The 20,155-nt window shown below is 45.6% G+C and overlaps 1 protein-coding gene across 1 annotated transcript in view; it reads right to left on the bottom strand.

The window, feature by feature from the left end:
- The window catches only part of MAN1C1 (mannosidase alpha class 1C member 1), a 119,430-nt gene that overhangs the window by 17,489 nt on the left and 81,786 nt on the right, over nucleotides 1–20,155 (bottom strand). Inside the window, exons 6-10 of the mRNA XM_033956943.1 lie at nucleotides 20,028–20,122; nucleotides 15,385–15,508; nucleotides 10,545–10,638; nucleotides 5,544–5,659; nucleotides 231–450 (exon numbers count right to left, since the gene is read on the bottom strand). Coding sequence (XP_033812834.1) covers nucleotides 231–450; nucleotides 5,544–5,659; nucleotides 10,545–10,638; nucleotides 15,385–15,508; nucleotides 20,028–20,122 — 649 coding nt within the window. The remainder of the gene's footprint in view (nucleotides 1–230; nucleotides 451–5,543; nucleotides 5,660–10,544; nucleotides 10,639–15,384; nucleotides 15,509–20,027; nucleotides 20,123–20,155) is intronic.

Raw genomic sequence — 20,155 nt, 5'->3', positions numbered from 1 at the left:
AGTCATCGCGTGGCATCTGCGCATGTGCGGACACCCTCCTGCCCGATGCGATTTCGAGGAAGCTTTTCAAAACCCGGACAAAGTGCTGGCTTTTGAAAAGCCGTCCGGATTCCCAAACATGTCCTCGAAAAGGAGGACGTGTCCGGAGAAATCCGGACGTCTGGTAACCCTAAACAGTCTCCAAGTGCTGAACCCTAATTAGAGAGCAGACGGTGGCCCACAATATTTACCTGAACGGGCATACGACTCATGGCAGGTGTGAGTGAGCTCTGCGGCCAAATCCAGGTAATGCTGCTGCTTCTCCTGCTCAGCGTCTTCCGCGCCCAGGGCAATCATCCCCCCAGAGAAACAGGCTAGGTGTCCCATCTTGTGGTCCAGGATCCCCCCTCGCCATTCTGCAATGTAAGTCAGTCCACCAGCAGACTTCTTTATGAGATTTCTTTCTATTGCCTGGGAAATTGGAATATTGTGTTAAAAAAACAAAACAAAACAAAAACTTTACACAGAACCATCAGCTTTTTTTTTTCAGACTCTCATCCTCACTATGGGGTCATTTTACTAAGCTTCATTAGGCACACACGCAGCAAAAATGGACTAAAGTGGGATGCACTAAAGTAGGGGTGTCCAACCTTTTGGCTTCCCTGGGTCGCATTGGCCAAAAAAAAAAATGTTTCTGGGGCCACACAAACGCGCAAACACTTCAGCTAGAAAGAGGAGGGAGCAGCAGAGGAAAACACTGCATCGCCCTCGACTGGGGCCGCACAAAATACTTCACTGGGCCGCAGGTTGGACACCCCTGCACTAAAGCGTTGCATGTAAATTTTTGTGTGTGCATGCGCTAACCACACTAAAAATGTTTTTTTTTTCTTTTTTGAAGGGGTATTTCAAGAAAGGAGAGTGGGCATTAGAGAGCTGCACGGGAACGGGGATGACGGGAATCCCGCGGGACCCGCGGGTTCCCCCTTTGGGTCACGGGGATCCCGTGGGGACGCCCCTTAGGGTCGCGGGGATCCCATGGGGACGCCCCCTAGGGTCGCGGGGATCCCGTGGGGACGCCTCCGAGGGTCGCGGGGTTGGATCGCAGTGCACTCGAGCCGCGAGGGTAGTCTCCTCCTCCTTACCTGCCCTGTCGCAGCACACAGCCGAACGGAAGTCTTCCCGATGTCAGCGCTGACGTCGGAGGGAGGGCTTAAGCAAAGCCCTCCCTTCCTCCGACGTCAGCGCTGACATAAGGAAGACTTCCGGTCGGCTGTGTGCGGCAGGGCAGGTAGGAAGAAGGTAATGGCGTACGAAAGAGGGGGGAGGGGGTGGTCCGCTCCGGAGAATGTGCACAGCCGGTCAGGTCCCACGATCGACCGACAACAGGCCCGGCCGACAAATCTCCCTGCCCTGTAGCCGCGAATCTAAATTACCTCTTACAGCAGCTTCACTACTCCAGCTGCTGTAAGAAGGTAATTTAGATTCGCGGCTACAGGACAGGGAGATTTGTCCGACCGGGCCTGTTCTGTTGTCGGTCGGGTGCGAAAGCGCCACAAAGGGAGGGAGGAAAGGTGGAGTGGAGAAGAAAAGACGCTTAAGGGGGGAGAAGGCCGCTGAAAGTACTGGGGAAGACAAAGGGGTGGAGAAGAACGCTGAAAGGACATGGGGTAAACGGGAGGAGGGGGGGAAGGATCCTGAAAGCACTGGGGAAGACAAAGGGGTGGAGAATGCCACTGAAAGGACATGGGGAAAACAGGGGTGGAGAAGGCCGCTGAAAGGACATGGGGAAAACAGGGGGGGGGAGAAGGCCGCTGAAAGGACATGGGGAAGACAGAGGGGAGAGAAGGATGCTGAAAGGACATGGGGAAGGCAGAGGGGGGAGAAGGATGCTGCCTGACAGGACATGGGGAAGATGGTGGGGGAGAAGGACACTGAAAGGAAATGGGGAAGAGGGAATGGGGAGAAGACGCTGGCAGGGAAGAAGACAGAGGTGCCAGACTATGGGGGGAGCGGAGGGAAAAAGATGGGTGCTAGACCAATTTGGGAGGGGGGAGAAAGGGAGAGGCACAGTAACAGAGCAAATGGAAGACACAGAGAGAAGAGAGGCAGTGGATGGAAGGAATTGAATGAGAACATGAAGAAAGCAGAAACCAGGCAACAAAGGTAGGAAAAAAATTCTTTTTTTTTTTTTTTTTGCTTAAGGATAAAGTAGTATATTAGTTGTGTTGATAAAAATTTATAAACATTAGAGGCTCTGGTAGAAACCCGTTTACAAAGTATGTATTCTTCCCAATTAATATTTCCAAATTAATAAAGTCTTTTTGCTTATTTTTAAATGGGTTTCTACCAGAGCCTTTAATTCAGTAGCATAATTAAATGAAATAACTATTTCTGTAGTTTATAGGGACGGGTAGGGATGTAGGGGATTCCTCGCGGGGACGGAGGGGATTCCTCGCGGGGACGGAGGGGATTCCTCGCGGGGACGGAGGGGATTCCTCGCGGGGACGGGTGGGGACGGGTGGGACTTTGGTGGGGACGGGTGGGATTTCTGTCCCCGCGCAACTCTCTAGTGGGCATTCCTGCGCTCACAAGTTAGTGCATCTACTTTACCAAGTGCAGTAAGGCCCTGATTCTTTAAAAAGCACCTGCTCTTAGGTGCCTGGATTGGCTCGTCTAGTTGATCTAGATGCCAAATTTAATTTTTTAATTGGTTCAATCGGTGCTGTTAATTGAACAGTGTCATTTAAAAACAATTTAACACTTAATTTTTTTTAGTATTTATCTACCACTTATAGCCTAAGGGGCTCATAATCGAAAAAAAAAAAAAAACGTCCAAAAAACGTCCTAAGTCGGCACTTGGACGAACATTGTCAAAATATGTCCAAGTGCCGATAATAAAAACGGGTTTTGGACGTATTTCTAAACGACCTAGGCCTTCATAGTGCCGCTGAATGACCATAGCTAAATGGGGCGTTTCAGGAGGAGTGTCAAGGGAGGGAGTTGGGCGGGACCGGCTTAGACTTAGTCGTACAGCATGTATAACCGAAATACAGCCCACGATCGACGGAACTTGGACGTTGTGACTTAGACCATTTAAAACATGGTCTAAGTCACAAAAACCCACCTAAAGTGACCAGATAAGCACTGCAAACACATAATACAGACCCCCACACACTACTCCAGTGATCACCGACCCCACCCCCCCCATAAAAATCATAATCACACCTTTAAAATTCAGCCTCCAGACCATCATCACCTGGCAGCCCGGCATAGGAAAGCCTAGTCGACCTGCACAGATGCACTTAAGCCATCTTGGGTTGTGGGTTAGGGACCCATGGAGAGGAGGCCCCATGCCCATAAGCCCCTGTAATCACTGCATTGATACTGAAACATGTGCACTCCCCTATACACCCACAAAACCCTTTTGTACTGGCAAATAAGTGGCTCCTGCAGCCATAAGGGCTATTAGGGTGGTAGATAAGTGGGTCTAGGCCCCGATTCTGGAAGTGGTTTGGGGAGCTCACCATGACCTATAAGGGAGTTGTAGTGAGATGATGACATGGCACCCTTTTTGTGAAGTTCACAGCAGTACCCCACTATTTAGGTGCCATGCCTGGGTGTTTAGTTCATCACTTTGCAGACCTCCTCCCACAACCAACAGGGCTTGTTCTAGGCATTTTTGACTTGGTCGAAAAGTTGGCCGAAAATGTGGTATAAATTGTACTGCTCCTCATGACCCTGGGCAAATCACTTAATCGTCCACTGTGAGCCCACTGGGACAGGTAGAGAAAATGCTAGACAGAGTTCCTGAATATAAATCACGTGGAGGAGCATAATCGAAGGGAACGTCTAAGTCTGTTTTCGTCTAAGTCGCAAGTTGTTCAAAGTAAAACAGCTTAGGACACATTTTTGAAAAATACGTCCACATTTTTTTTTGTTTCGAAAAATCATCTAAGTATACGTCCTGTCGATCTGATCGTCTAAGTCGCTAAATTTAAACATTTGTGTACTTACTTGTTTGACTGTGTTTTAGTAGTCCTTTTCGGGGACTTATTCTGGTTTATATATATGGATTCTGTCGTGTATTCACAGAAGGATTATGATTTGTGATTTATTAAATGATGTTCGTTGATGTATAATATTTTAGACTGATTACTGAAATATAAAGCAATTTTATTCCACTTTTCTACCTCAGCTGTATTATTCGCCTTCAAATTCTATATTAAAAAAAGGGATTTTTTTTTTTTTTTATCCTTTATTGCTTTTTGAGAGGTTTTTCTAGTAAACTCTCAATACAAAAAGCAGCTCAAGGACAGCATTTGTGGGATGAAGTTGGAAATCCTGACAGGGCAGGATTAACCAATAGGCCAAGAAGGCATGTGCCTAGGGCCCAAAATGATCAGGGGGGCCCGATGAAGGAGGGCATCAACATTGTTTTTTCCAAACAGCGATGGGCCCCTCTAGCATCGATCGGCAATGCGGGTCCCACCCCGATCGGCAACGAGGCCCCCCCTCAATCAACGGAAAGTAAGACAAGCAAGCAACGCGGGTAAGAAAGGCAACAGGAACTGTAATTGTGCAAGCGGTGCTGCTTGCCCAAAGCTTCCCTCTGACACAGCTTCCTGTTTCCGCCTGGGCACATAGTGGGGTGGGGCGGGGCAGGGGGCCCAGTGTACTTTTGTGCCTAGGGGCCCTCGATGAATTAATCCTGCCCTGAATCCTGAGGCTGAGAGGGAACCGGAGGAAATACTTGTTTACTGAGAGCTGTAAGGGAGTGAGAAATGACCAGAGACTGAATAGGGTAACAGTAGTGGTAGCACAATGGATCACAAGGTCTTTCTTTTACCTTCTCTTACTGCAGTATTACAGGTTGGCAAGAATGTATTTAAAATATATTTTTGACCGAGCCAGTGAGAACCAAGTTTGGGATCCTGGTACCACAAACTTTCATGTGGGAGTGTGTGGTGCAGTGGTTAGAGTTACAGCCTTGGCACCCTGGGGTTGTGGCTTCAAATCCTGCATTGCTCCTTGTGACCCTGGACAAGTCACTTAATCCCCCAGTGCCCCAAGTACATTAGATAGAGTATGAGCCCACTGGGACAGATAGGGAAAAATGCTTGAGTACCTGATTAATTTGGAATCCACATGGATATGAGGAATATAAATAATAAATAAATTTACAACACCCGGAGGTTTTTCTTCTTTCGTGTTACATCTCTTACCCATCCAATGTTCCTACGTACCTTGTCTGGTCATTGCAGCGATCTATGGCTCTGGGCTGAAGACCATGCAGAAAGGCTCCTTGTGAAACTTTGCAAGCATATGCCCAGAATCTAGCCACTAGGTGTCACACTTGAGCACCCCCACTATCACCTCAACCAACCTCCCCAGGATCCCCAGCCCTGGCTGACCTTGGGGAAGAGATCTGTTTTGGTCAAATTGCTATAAATCAATGTTTACACTAAAATAAACAGAAATCCTGCTCATAATAGGTAACATGAGCCAGCTGGGAGATGTCAGGAAATAGCTGAAAGGAGGGAATACAGCACGGACGAGCACCCTACCTCCAGAGCTTCATAGTACATTTCCTTTGCTTCAGAGTCCATCTTTGCTGACATCAGCCAAGATTTGATCAAATATTCATAAAAGCTGTCTCCAAGTCCTCCAACTGAGACGTGATCTGAAATGGCACAAAGGCACAAGATGGGTCAATTTACTTTGGCTTTTTAGTTTTCCACGAACTCTAAAACTCACAGGGTACAAACTGATGTTTCTATATTCCCAGTATGCGGCCCTGGAAGATATATGTCTAGCATGTGTGATAAAGGCCCTCAATGCAATCACTCAATCTAGGGTTATCATATTTAGTGATGTAAAAGCCTCGCCCCATTCTGCCTCAGCCCCACCCCCACAAAGCCTCATCTCTTCTTCTCCAACCTCCAGGCCGCAACCGGAGGGCCTTCAAGCATGTGCGGATGCATGTGACGTCATCCGCATATGCTCAGAGGCCCTGCAGACACGGCCTGGAGGTCGGGGAAGAAGAGATGAGGCTTTGTGGGGGGCGGGTCCGGGAGCGGAATGGGCTTTCCAAAACCCGGACAAACTGCCGGGTTTTGGAAAGTCTATCCGGGCACCTGGACAGTCCTCTAAAAAAAAAAGAGGATACATCCGGGTTTTTCCGGACATCTGGTAACCCTAACTCAACCAAGAATACACAAAAGTTCAAAGCAGCACAGGGATATCGAATCATGTTTCCACTACCAAGCACCACGGGTGTTTAATCAATCAAATCACTGGACCATGCAACATGCCTCTCCCGTCCCATGTTAAATTTTCTGTACATTTGCTATGGGAGTTGAGTTAGACAATTCCATTGCAGGGTGTGGGGGAACTTTTCCCAACCCAGTGATGTAGTAAGGAGGGCGGACTGCCCCAGGCACCATCTTGGATTGTGTTCTCTATTCACAGAAGGATTATGCCTCCGTCTCAGTTGGCTCATTATAGTGCCATCCCTGAGCAGAACCAATAGAAGGACCCAATGTTCATCCAGCATTTTGCTGACTACCACTAGCATGATTCCCACAAATTCAATGCCGGCTCATATCCGGGCTCCAGCACTGAATTTCTAGGCATCAAGTCGGTTAAGTGTGATATTCAAGAGCAACTTTTCATGCAGTCCTATTTACTGTATACGGTTACCTTAACCGGTTAAGTGCAGACATTTTCATCAGTGCTATCTGGTTAAGCCCTTCTGAATATGACCAGATATTTATTCATTTTTGCATTTATAGACCACTTATAGCCTAAGCGGTTTACATTTCGCCCTATCTATCCTGGTGGCTTCACAGCTTGGGGTAATCGAGTGTTAAGTGACTTGCCCAGGGTCACAAGGTGCAGCGCTGGGCTCGAACCTGAGGCTGCAGCCCTAACCACTCGGCCACTCCTCCACAAGCAATTTAATGGGCCAGGAGTCGTTGCAGCCAATTAAATCACTTTGAATGTTGGCCCGATTGTGTTTGGGGCACAAGCAAGAATGATTAACGCCATTGTGCAGACCTCTTCGGTGAGCCCTTCCTGTTCCACTCAGCATTCAGCTCAATGGAACCTGCCGCACCTGAGGCTATAGTTTTTTACGAGATTCTAGTCTTATCACTTATCTGGGGTTATGAGATGTCCGGATTTCCCCAGACAGGTCCTCCTTTTCGCGAACATGTCCGGGGGTTCGGACGGCTTTTCAAAACCCAACAATTTGTAGCAGCAATGTCGGGATGGCATTTGCACAAATGCGGATGCAATGCGGCGACGTCACATGCATGCACGATTGTGTGATGTCATTGTATCACACCGGCGCATATGCAGATGTCCTCCCTACAAGCGAACAGGTTGAGGGGGCAGGGCTGGGGGCAGAATGGGGCGTGACTTGGGTTGAACAAGGCAGGCCTGGGAGCGGGGCCTTGGGTCCAGATTTTCGTTACGGAAAATCTGGTAACCCTACACTTATCTCTATTTCTAGAGGACTACAAGACCTTCTTTCCCCCCTCGTCCCATTCATAGTCTCCTCCCTTAGTTTAACCATTGCAAAGACGGTCCAACTGGGACTCATGGACCGCAGCTTACGTTAAGTTTGTTGTTGAGCCAACCAGTAGAGGTCGCTGTTGATACACCTTTCCTACCTCTTGGAGAAGGGAGTGTAGTGCTCCCATAAGATCCTCTTTCTAACGAGCAGCTTTATGTGCTATGGAAGGAGAGAGTCACTATCTTGTCTGACTGCATATGCCACAACAGAAACACCCACGTCTTGAGAAGTTACATTTTAAAACCCGTTGCCTTTTTGTCTCCACTTAAAGAAATATGAAATGCCTCTTTCTCAGCTGACAATTATGCCACATAAGCTTTGAAAAACCCAAACAAACCTTGTTTTGCATACCTCTCAGATGTATTTAGAAAATGCCATTCAGCAGTCCGAGACAAGAAAATGACTCATTTTGAATGAATGCTTCAGAAGAATCCTAATTAAAACCGCACAGTACCTCAATTACAGCCAAAATATGCCCCCTCCATCACTTATCGAGTAAATGAGATTTTTATTGCCATATGTCCCTACTGTAAACCTTAAGCATGGTGTTTTACCAACTTTAAATTAAAACAACTGTTCATTTGCAATTAAAAAGAAATCCCAAACGCTAACGAAAATTCCTCTTTTTGCCACATGCAAATCACTGTTCAGTTACTAGCATTTAGTGCTCCATTAATTAATTAATGTAGCAGAAGCGTTCGACCACGGTTTTACGCTGATAGGTCAAAAGGATGAACGTGAGATCCATTATCAGGGCTTCCCCTGTGCTCATTCGTACAGAACTTAAGGCTCTCTGGTGCTCTGTAATCGTCACAGACAGGACATATTACTACAACACAACCATTTCATGGTAGTTCCCTCAATGACAGCGCTGATGCAATGGTAGTGGGTGCCATAGACAAAACCTCAGCCTTACCCCCTGCCCCCCCCTCCCCGATGCATTAAAACCATTTAATACGGGCTATGTCCTAGGGAAGAAATGTATTCTAAACCATTGTTACAGGACTCCCCACCCCCTATCTGGTATTGGAGAAATAAATTTCACCTCTTAATGGTTTGGGGATCTATGTCGACCCATTTTTCTAGAAGCCGGAGTAAGGCCTTTTTGTCTGTTTGGCACTCTTATCTGGACACCATATCTCCCACAGTTAAGAGTCAAATTTTAAACAGACTACAGAAAAACAACGGTTCCTTTGTTGCCTTCTGTTAATCGTTAGATGGGTAGGTTAGGGGAGTGGTGGTAACAGCTCCAACGCTCATACAATTCCTATGAGCATCGGAGCTGTTACTGCCACACCGGGCACTAAAAACGCGCTATGGGTTTGTAAAAGGGGAGGTGGAAGTTAGGCAACATTTAAAGAACGCGGATTGGCACCAGGAACACATCGAACTTTAGGTGCAGCCAATTACACCAACTGAAATATGGTGCAAATCCTCACACCTAAATTAGGGACGTATCCCCTTTATTTATTTATTTATAAATTTTATATTCTGCTCTTTCAACATTGCTAGGCAAATTCTAACAAACATATGTCAGCATAGCTATTGCTAGCATTCAGCATTTTCAGTTGGCATAACTAATGTTAGCGAAGGCCTATGGGAAATTATATCAATCTGACTTTGGCATGTGAATGCAGATAGACCCTGAGTGTAGGCAGATTGTTTCATATGGCCCGAAAAGACGGTGTTAAATAGCCCTGATTGAATCATGATTAGCTAAAAGGTGTTAATGTGTTAATGTCTGATTAAGAGGGTGCTTAGGACAATGGGTCCAGGTGCACAGATAACTAAAGTTAATCAGAAACTATTGTCAGAGGCATACTGGAAATTACATTTGACCATAGCCTATTCTTTGGCTGTCTAGCACAAGTTTACTAAGGAGGGGGAGATTTAACTTCTATTGAAGCTCAATAGTTTTCTATATTCAGAATAGGATTCCAAGCTATAAAAGTCTCCTCTCTGCAACACACAGGAAGCTCTCTCTTTCTCTGTCTATCCTTCTCTTTATCTATGGAACACGAAGCTTGGACCATCACCCCATCCCCCTTTTCTCTCTCTCTGCCTTTCCCTGGAACTTCAGGCTTCTATGTCTCTCTTTTCCTCTGAACTCTGTAAGGCAGGGAAACTGTGTTGCTCTCTCATTAATTGTAATGCTTATAAATATTGCTTTTCTGTAAGCCTATTTCTATAATATATTCTTTATGCAATCACCTCTGGCTGTGCCTTTTTGATTCTACTTCCTGGTGAATCTTCAGTGAGGGAATTGAACCTGGGACCTGGCGTGTGTAAGGGCGCCGCTCAAGTAACCCCTACCACCTAATATTGTGGGGGCCACACTAACAATCCTTATAACATACATACATAATTTATAACAAATATATATATTAAAACAGCAATTACTTAATAAACTTCAAAACACTTTAAAAAAATCTAGGCAATCAGCATTGATATACCTCTCTAAACAAAAACATTTTCTACAGAATCTTGAAACAGTCAACATCGCCAAGCCCTCACAATTGCTCAGGTAATTGGTTCCATAATTGTGGTCCACGCACGTAGAATATAATTTCCTATATTCTTCATGGTGAATTTCACGAACAGAAGGAACCACCAGGGCATTACTGTTCGGGGAACGTAAGGTCCGTGTTGGTCGATAAATACAAAGGGACCACACATAAAATTTACATGCGGATACAGTGCCTATGTGCGCGTGTAAAATTTAATTGATCCCAATTATCAGCGCTATTGGTTCATTATTCAATTAAATTTGTGTATGCAGGTTTAAGCACTTTTTACAGAATTAGGCTGCGAGCCTGTTACAGCCTCCAGCAGAGCACACGCCTCCTCTGTGGCTGACTGAGCTCTCTTTTCTGTCTTTCTTTTTGTTTGTTTTGGATGGGAAGGTGCTGTGTGAGAAGGGTCAGGAGTCTAAAATCAATCCCCATTAGTAATTCACATCACCATAGGAAGAGAAGACTTCTGTACGTACGCTGAACCCAGTTTCCACTAACGGGGCTAAGAAAATTGGGATACAAGCCATGAGGTTTCTCGATCCTTTTCAAAACCTGCCGGATATTCATTACCTAGAAATAAAACAAAGCCAGACTTGAGACTTTAGATGGCCTGGACTAGGCGAATAGTACACCACCCTTTGAACTAACTGAATATATTTTATTATGATGCCCTAAAGCAGGGATGTCAAAGTCCCTCCTCGAGGACCGCAATTCAGTCGGGTTTTCAGGATTTCCCCCCATGAATATGCATGAGATCTATTAGCATACAATGAAAGCAGTGCATGCATATTCATGAGGGAAATCCTGAAAACCCGACTGGATTTCAGCCCTTGAGGAGGGACTTTGACACCCCTGCCCTAAAGCAAGCATGTCAAACTCAAAGGCTGACACGAGCCAAACAAACAAAGTTCACGTTTATGTGGACCGCAAAAAAAATGCAAAAACATAATTTTTCATAGAAACTTAGGTTTATTTCAAAAAGTACAGTATAAAAAAATAAATAAATAACGAACAAGAGCAACGATAAAATTAATATTTCTTTCCTGACACTTGGCATCTCTTCTTTGCTACTGTTTTTCCTATTTCAGGGGGAATCTTGTCCGCAGTGATTACTTTTAAAACTGACCCAAGGTGAATGTCGGTAATTCTGGATCTGATAGGAGACTTATTTCCTTTCATAAGTGTAAATATTTCCCATTAGACGCAGCACACATGTCAATACATGACTAATGGCGTGGTAGGTATTATCGTCTGATTCACTGATTGTATTAGTGGGGGGGAGGGGAGAATGGTGCGTTATGACTAGAGGCGCAAACTTGTCTTGGATACCAAAGGCGTCCGCATTGAAGTACTTTTAGAACAAGCAACTGGTTATACTCGTACGTTGTATCATTGTTTTCGACTGGCTTAGATAGGTGACTGCTCGGCGCCAATGGATTGTGAGAGAAATTTGGCTGGGCTGCAAACATGTTTGTCGTGGGCCACGTGTTTGACGTGCTTGCCCTAAAGGAACCTTTGGAGGCAGTGCCACTGCAAGGGAAGTGGTGCCCCGGGTGGTAGTGCCCAGCATTGCCATGCCATGCACCCCCCCTCTTTCTTCCTCGCCACATGGGGGCCGCCTGCCCCCTGCGTACCTCTTGAAATGTTTGATAGCACAAGCAGCATCTTCCACCAGCTGCTCACGCCAGCCTCGGCTCCCTTCTGATGTCGCTTCCCGGTCGTGGGACACGACGTCAGAAAAGAGCCAAGGCCTTCTCGCGCGGCTCCCTTCTGACAGCTTCCTCACTGTGCTGCATGTGCTCAGATGTTTGATGTGCACCTCTCTGCAATAAGAGATATTTCTCACTGCAACCACTCGCTTGAAAAATGGGCTAAAAGGGGGCATTTTATCTTGACATCAAGGACAAATCTGTAAATGAGGCATTGCATATTTACACGTGTGTAGAGTGCCTAAATGCTGTTCTGTATATACCTCCTTAATTTACAGGAATGTACAAGGGGCAGAGCATGAACAGGATATGGGCGGGGCTCCCACTTACACACCGAACTATTGCCCACATCTCTGCCACACTTAATTGCACACACTGATAGCTGATGCACAAGAACTCAGTGGTGTAGAAAAGGGGAGGAAGGTCCTCCCCAGCTGCTGTCTTGGTGGGGGGCACCATCCCCCGTCCTCCTCTCCACTGTTCTATACACATGCCCCTTCCCTTCCCCGAACCTCTTTAATGTTCCTGGTGTGAGTAGCAACCCCAATCTGCTGCTCACACCTGCGTCGGCTCTTTCTCCGACATCACTTCCTGGACCCCGGGCCTAGGAAATGACATCAGAGGAAGAGCCGACGCTGGTGCGTTGGGGTTGCTGCCCATGCCGGGAATGTTAAAGAGGTACGAGGGGAGGGAAGGGGTGCGTATGGCAGGAGCGAGCGGGGAAGGAGTGGATGGGGGTGGGAGGCAGAGAAGAGGGTGGGGCAGGGGATGCCACTGCCCTGGGTGCCTCTCACTCTCGCTATAACACTGCAAGGACCTAACTTAAGTAGTAGTCTGTCATCTGGGCATCTAACTACATACGGAAAATGAAGGTTAAAAAGACAAGTGACCAATCTCCCCAACTCAAAGTGCAGCAACAGAACACTGGAGATGACCAAAGAACCAGCGTGCAGCCAGAAGTATCTTCGAAAAGGGTAATTTATCAACAACTGCTCCTATAACATACATGGGAAAGCATATTACTGCTCGAGGGACATGACACAGTTCGTGTTTCAGCTATACTGCCTAGGGCAGGGCTGCCCAAGTCCGTTCCTCGAGATCTACTGGCAGGCCAGGTTTTCAGGAAATCCACAATGAATATGCATGAGAGAGATTTGCATACCAAGAAGGCAGTGCAGCAAATCTCTCTCATGCATATTCATTGTGGATATCCTGAAAACCTGGCCTGCCAGTAGATCTCGAGGAACGGACTTGGGCAGCCCTGCCCTAGGCAGTATAGCTGAAACACGAACTGTGTCATGTCCCTCGAGCAGTAATATGCTGGCCAGTAGATCTCGAGGAACGGACTTGGGCAGCCCTGGCCTAGGGTTACCAGATTTTCAGGAACAAAAATCCAGACCCATGACCCCGCCCCTAGGCCCGCCCCTTTCTGCCCTCCAGCCCCGCCCCTCGACCTGTTTGTTCATTGGGACGGCACCAGCGCATGCGCTGGTGTGAAGCGATGACATCACGTGCATGCGTGCCACGCATTCGCGCGTGCGCAGATGTTTCAAGTTTATCAAGTCTTGCTATACCGCTTTTACAAACCAAAGCGGTTTACATCTTTACAAATGTTAAAAAAATGTGTGTTAAAAAATCAGGGGAATAGCCCAAAAAACTAAAAGTAACTATTGAGACAAAAATTGAAATGAGGGGAGAAAGGATAAGGATACAATATTTAAAAATAAAAGGGGAAAACATCAGGGAAGGGCCGTCCCAATGTCGCTCGTTGCTAGAAGCTTTTCAAAACCCAGACAGAGTGCTGGGTTTTGAAAAGCCGTCCAGACATGTCCTCGAAAAGGAGGCCATGTCCAGGGAAGTCCCTAATACTGCCGGTATCAAGAATTCAAATCTAAACAGGGCAAATAGACAGGGGCAAAAAGTTCACCACGCAGAAAAGATCAGCTGCAACAGAGGTTTTGGGGCATGAATTGTAATGGGTGTCCTATAGTGATTTGGGGTCACTGAATTCAAAACTGACCTTAATTTTTCGGTATAACCCTCTGATTTTTGACAAGAGCATTATAATACAAAAATTAACATTTTCGCTATATTTTCTAATGCTTGGAGTAAATGTTTTATAACAATCTGTGAAATATTAAAACCGTTTGCCTCAAATTAGATTTTTAAGCTAAAGTGAGAAAAGTACATGGATAGCATTGAAGAATGGATTCGAGAATTTTCTGGGAAATAGGAAGGCACCAGACTATGTCCAAATGGTGGAGACGACGCTTAAAGCATTCTGTGATCTCAAATGCAACCTGTCACTAAAAATTCATTTTCTCCACTCGCATCAGAATTTTTTCCTCACGATAATCTTGGTAGTGTTAGCGATGAGCACGGGGAAAGGTTTCACCAGGACATGGCTACAACAGAGAAACGATATCGGGGCAGATGGAATTCATCAATGCTGGCTGACTACTATTGGACATTAATTAGAGACGCTCCTAATCTCGTTTGTAAACGCGCTTCAACGGCAAAACGATTCTAGAAAATAATATTTATAGGAGCTCTTAAATCAGCGCAATGCGTTACATTATGACTTCTCATGCTATAAATATTTGCAATGGGCTCAAAAACGATACGCGATAGGAGAAAACAGAGACTATTTTCATACACAGGAGGTCAAATTCTAGACAGTAAACCTCAGTTTCTTCTTGCCACAGAAAAAAAGTTAAAAATGTGTTGCGCAGTGTTATCAATGCTGGATTAAATTTGCTGAAGTCATCAAGGAGAGCGCAAGGCAACGCTGATTAACAACCCAGCAACCACAACGCCATACCGAGCTCTTCCCACTCTTCTGAAGTTACAGGCAACTTTGGATTTCTGAAGCAGGTGGTATAGCCAGTGGTGTAGTAAGGAGGAGGGAGGGCAAAGGGGGGGTGGTCCTCCCTGGGCGCAATGTGGGTGGGGGCGCCGGCACCCCTCCTCCTCCTCTCCGCCCCCTGCCTCTTCCCATTCTTCCCCTCCACGCGCGCACACCCCCTTCTCTTCCCCCATACCTCTAGTTGAAGTTGTTTGCGCCGGTCAACTATGTGCTCTTTGCGACCTCCATCAGCTCTCCTGATGACGTCCCTTCCAGGTGCGGCAGGTGAGATTGGGGAAGGATCAGGGAGTGGAGAAGAGGGCGGAGGAGGGGCACATTGCCTCGTGTGTCTCTCACCATGGCTGCGCCACTGGGTATAGCTGAAACACAACCCGTGTTGAGTCCCTCAAGCAGTGATATGCTTTCCTAAGTATATTATATGAGCAATTGGGGTTTTTGGGGGGATTTTTTTAAAATAATTTTTATTCATTTTAAAATAATTTCAATAAGTGAAGAACAATAAATAAAACATTTATACTATAGACATCATTTAAAATATTACAAGATTCTTACAGATCAATAACTCCACCCCACCCAAACTATTCTTTATCATTCATATGAGCAGTTGTTAATAAAGGACCCTTTCTGAAGATACCTCTGGTTCTTTGGTCATCTCCACTGTTGTATTGTTACAAGTGGAAAAAAACATCACATGTCAACACATTCACTACTTAATGGTAGCATGAAATGTCAACCACTTGCCTTCTCCGCAAACAACGGGTTTCTGGATACTTGACTGAGCTGTACAAATTCTAAATGCAGGGTTCCAAATTCTGCTAGAATGCTGCTTCCTGCCGATGCCCAGCCCCAACTCCAGCTCAGGCCACTGAAAAACAAGAGCCCAGTTATGAATTGCTATACTGGGACAGACCAAAGGTCCATCAAGCCCAGTATCCTGTTTCCAACAGTAGTCAACCTAGGTCCCAAATACCTGGCAACAACCCAAAGAGTAGCAACATTCCAGAGCTGAGATTGTGCCTCATTCCACCAATGCATAACAGACAAACTCATCAATGATGTCACAATGGCTTGATTATCCTATACTTGGTCACATAAGAATTCCATACTGGGACAGATCGAAGGTCCATCAAGCCCAGTATCCTGTTTCCAGCAGTGGCAAACCCAGGTCTCAAGTACCCAGTTATATGCTAAGTAGTAAAACAGATTTTAAGTGGATATCCCCAAGTCCATCTCAATAATGGCCTATGGATTTCGCTTTTAGGAAATTATCCAAACCCTTTTTAACCCCCCCGCTAAGTTGATTTCACCCCCATTCTTGAAACAGTAAACATCACAGTTGCTCAGGTAATTGGTTCCATAACTGTGGTCCACACACGTAGAATATAGATGTCCTATATTCTTCGCGGTGAATTTGGTGAATTACACAAACAGAAGGAACCAGGGCATTACTGTTCGAAGATGGTAAGGTCCGTGTTGGTCGATAAATACAAAGGGAGTCTAAGAAAACTGGAGATTTCCTACCAGCCAATGTTTTAAAAACAAGTAACAACAATTTATAACAAAGACGATACTCAACTGGCAACCATTGCAGTTCTTTAAGAACAGGAGTGATGCGTTCAAATCTAGAAGTACCAGTAATTAACCTGGACACAGAGTTCTGGTGCAGCCTTTAAAGATCTCAAATATTTCTAAGGAACTACAGTAGTCAAAATGTAAAAAAAAATCAGACTTTGAATAAAACTGGTTAACACTGACTTCTGTATTCTGTAATGCCACGCATAAATTCCAGGAGCACCCCCGATCCTCCCATGCCCCCTTTTTGGAACCACACGTAAAATTTAATTAATTCCAATTAGCACCAATGATTAAGATCCCAATTATCGGCGTTTTTAGCACTCAAGCATATCAAGTGGGAAATACAGAAGCCACCATGCTGTCTTGGTAGGGGCACGGTACCCGTCCTCCTCTCCACCCTCCTGCTTCTTCCCTGCACCCCCACTGCCATGCACACACACCACTTCCCTTCCCCCATACCTCTGTAATTTTCCTGGCGAGAGCAAGCAGCAACCCCCAACCTGCTGTCATGCCTCCGTCATCTCTTCTTCTGACGTCACTTCTTGGACCTGCACCTAGGAAGTGACATCAAAGGAAGAGCCCACCCAGGCTGGGGGGGGGGTTGCTCCTCACGCCAGGAACATTGCAGAGGTACGGTGGAAGGGAAGCGGCACATGCGCGTGGCAGTGGGGGGTGGGGAGTGAAGAGGGCGGGCAGCAGGCACCACCAACCTTGGCACCTCTCACCCTCGCTACGCCACTGCGTGCACATGATCAAGACAGTCTCAGAATGAGTCCCCTCTTGTAGGGAGAGACCATAAATGCAAAACCAATTATCCAACACAAAGCGCTTTTTCCTTCGGGCTGGGCTGATGCCGGTTCTGGCGCCATTTGAGATGTTCTGAAAAAATAGTTACAAAGTAAGAAGCAGATATAGCTCTATGACTGGATGATCAGCTCTCTGTACCAGCAGGTATGAGACTTAGCTTTGATTTATTTCCTGCCTTTTCATAAAGAGATTCTCCCAAAGCAGTTTACAATACATTAACTAGTTTTCAGGTGCTCTTAAATACAGGGTGGGCCATGGAAAAGTAGCCTGCCTCTAATACCGGTGCCAGAAAGATGGTGGAAGTCTATTTGTGAAGCAGATCGATTAAGATGTGAACGGGGACCACTTTCACCATCGGTTGTAACTTGTGGGTAAGTGAATAAAAAACAATCCACTCGCTCGCTCATCTTGTCATACTATTGCCAGAAGCGGCCTACTTTTCTGTGGCCCAGCAAGCTTGCAATCTAACTCTGGTACCTGGGGCAATGTAGGGTTAAGTGACTTGCCCAGGGAGCAGCGCTGGGATCAAACCCGCAACCTCAGGGTGCTGAGGCAGCATCTCTAACCAGTAGGCCACTCCTTGTCTTTGCACTGCTCTGGTTGGAAGTAGCTCTTAGGGAGCTGCATCCTGGTCTTTTTTTCCTTTTCCAGCCCTTGGGATAATTGGCCTACGTGGGGGTTCAGTGCAGGAGAAAAGGGTGGGAAGTTCTAGCAGCCGCACGTCACAGTATTTCAATCAGTGTAATGGGAAGGCTTAAAAGGAAAGACTTTGTAGGGTAGGATAAATAGGAAAACAATTATATAATACGCTCCTCATTTTACCTGAATAATTTCATATCCCACTGCACTGTGCTCTAAGGCATGCACAGAAGAGCTCCAAAAGCTGCAGAAACCTGCAAGGTTCATTAGAGACTATGAGCATTTGTAAACCCTCTGCTGTGATCCTCTGGCACTAATGGACTGCATGCCGCAAGGTTTCATCTCTCACTGGATAATCTGCAGACAGCCGCTTCTTAAGAACATAAGAATAGCCTTACTGGTTCAGACCCATGGATCATCAAGCCCAGCAGCCCGTTCTCACGGTGGCCAATCCAGGTCCCTAGTACCTGGCCAAAACCCAAAGAGTAGCAACATTCCAGAATCTCAAAGAGTAACAAAAGATTCTGGAACCCCAAAGAGTAGCAATATTCCATGCTACCGATCCAAGGTAAGCAATGGCTTCCCCCATGTCTTTCTCAATAACAGAGTATGGACTTTTCCTCCTCCTGCTGAATAAAGCAGAAGTGCCACAAGTCTGCCTTCATGGTCACCTGTAGTTCACAGTTCCACAAAATCATTCACCGTCACTAGGGACAAGTGCCCTGGCAATGACTGATGACTGCAGGCTAGATTTCCTTTCCTAGCTGGCTCGGGTAAAGCTCCAGAAACCACAAAGGGAGAAATTCTCCATAGACTAACTATAGTTCGGCATTAGGAGGCTGCGCGCTAAGCGTGAATTTTATAACAGCAGTTGCAAGTGTAATCGCCGTTAGGAAATCCTAGCTTACATCCACAGCTTTGCGCCTAACTACAAGTAAAAGCACTTGTTAGCTCAGCTTCCGGAGGAAATGCTTGCGCATAACTGCTAGTATTCTGTAATCTGCATGCATAAGTGTTAGGGATGCCCCCGACCCACCCATGCCCCTCCCAGATCCACGATTCTTCTTGCAGTCGCGCATTATGAAATTTGTGCGCACAATTTGTAGAATACTGATGAGGGCAATTACACGTGTGACAGCTAATTCATGCCAATTATAGCCAATACTTGGGAGTTAATATAGATAGATTTATAGTTTTGTCTTGATATACTGCCTCACTACAAAAACAATCTTAAGCCGTTTACAAAATTATTACACACAATAAGAAAATAACTCCATAAAACAGATAGGAAAGCCCCCCCTCTCCAGCCAAAAGCCTACCCAGCAAACCACAAACATAAACCCCCTCTTTTATGAACGCATAGCGTGGAAATCTATATTCTATGTGCGTGGACCACGGTTAGGGAACCAAGAACTGCGAGGGCTTGATGTTGACTGTTGCTGATTTCCTATATATTTTTTAATTAAGAGGTCCTTTAATTAAGGCGCGCTAACTGATTTAGTGTGCGCTAAATGCTACAGCATCCATTATATTCCTAAGTCATTTTAGCATTCAGTTGCCGTTTTAATGTATGTTTGTTGGAATCCACCTAGAAATGTTGATAGAGGGTTATATAAATGTTTCAAATAAATAAATGTGTACAATTGTCTGCATTTGAAGGAAAACTGTGCCAAAAGGAGGCTAAAAGATAACTAGAGAGATAACCACAAAAGGGAGGGATATGATTACATGTGCATTTGTTGGATAGAATTACATGACCAAGATGGCCATAAAGTTAGGTTGGTGGTGTTTCTAGGGACAGATTTGGGGAGGGATTTATATTTATCCACACACTTTATAAAATTCAAACAAATGCAGATGCATCAATTTGGAAAGTTTGTTTGTGCCCAGGAGTCAGAGTTGTAAATGGGGGAGGGAGGGTGCAAGGGAAATGGCGCCTATGCAAATTGGGCTTGCCGACTCGCATTGGCACCTATTTTACAAAGGTTCAACTTCTGCTCCCTCAGATGTCAAAACCTGACTGCACTTCTGCGCCTAAATTCCTCAGGGTAATTTTCAAAGAGAAAGTACATACATATGTTCAATTTGAAATCTGCCAGTACCCACGCAGGAAGAGGATGCGTGTACTTGAGCGCAATTTGAGAAATAAAAGCGCTGGATGTGATTTGCCATAAACAGGTGCAAAAAAAAAAAGGCATGGATAATTAAGCATCTATGGTGTTGCCAGTCTTAAATTTTCAAAGTGAAACCCTGCAGGGAGTTTTTCTTTGAAAATTCTGTTGCACCAGGAGCCTGCATTCCTGCACACACATATCAGATATTTCCCCTTCATGTCAGTTAACATCAGTAAAATTATGTCTTACTTTCCAAGGTTAATAATCCCTCTTGGGATGCCGGTTGGTGTATTAAATGCTGGTAAAAGTTTTTCTCCTAGTTCAATAGCTTTAGTTCGGAACATCTACAATAAAATAACGCAAGAAAAAGTCTTAAA

This window comes from Geotrypetes seraphini, chromosome 8, assembly GCF_902459505.1.
Source record: "Geotrypetes seraphini chromosome 8, aGeoSer1.1, whole genome shotgun sequence".
NCBI classification, from domain to species: domain Eukaryota; kingdom Metazoa; phylum Chordata; class Amphibia; order Gymnophiona; family Dermophiidae; genus Geotrypetes; species Geotrypetes seraphini.
Note: the sequence above shows the minus strand (reverse complement) of the source record. Positions and strands in the feature narration are given on the sequence as shown.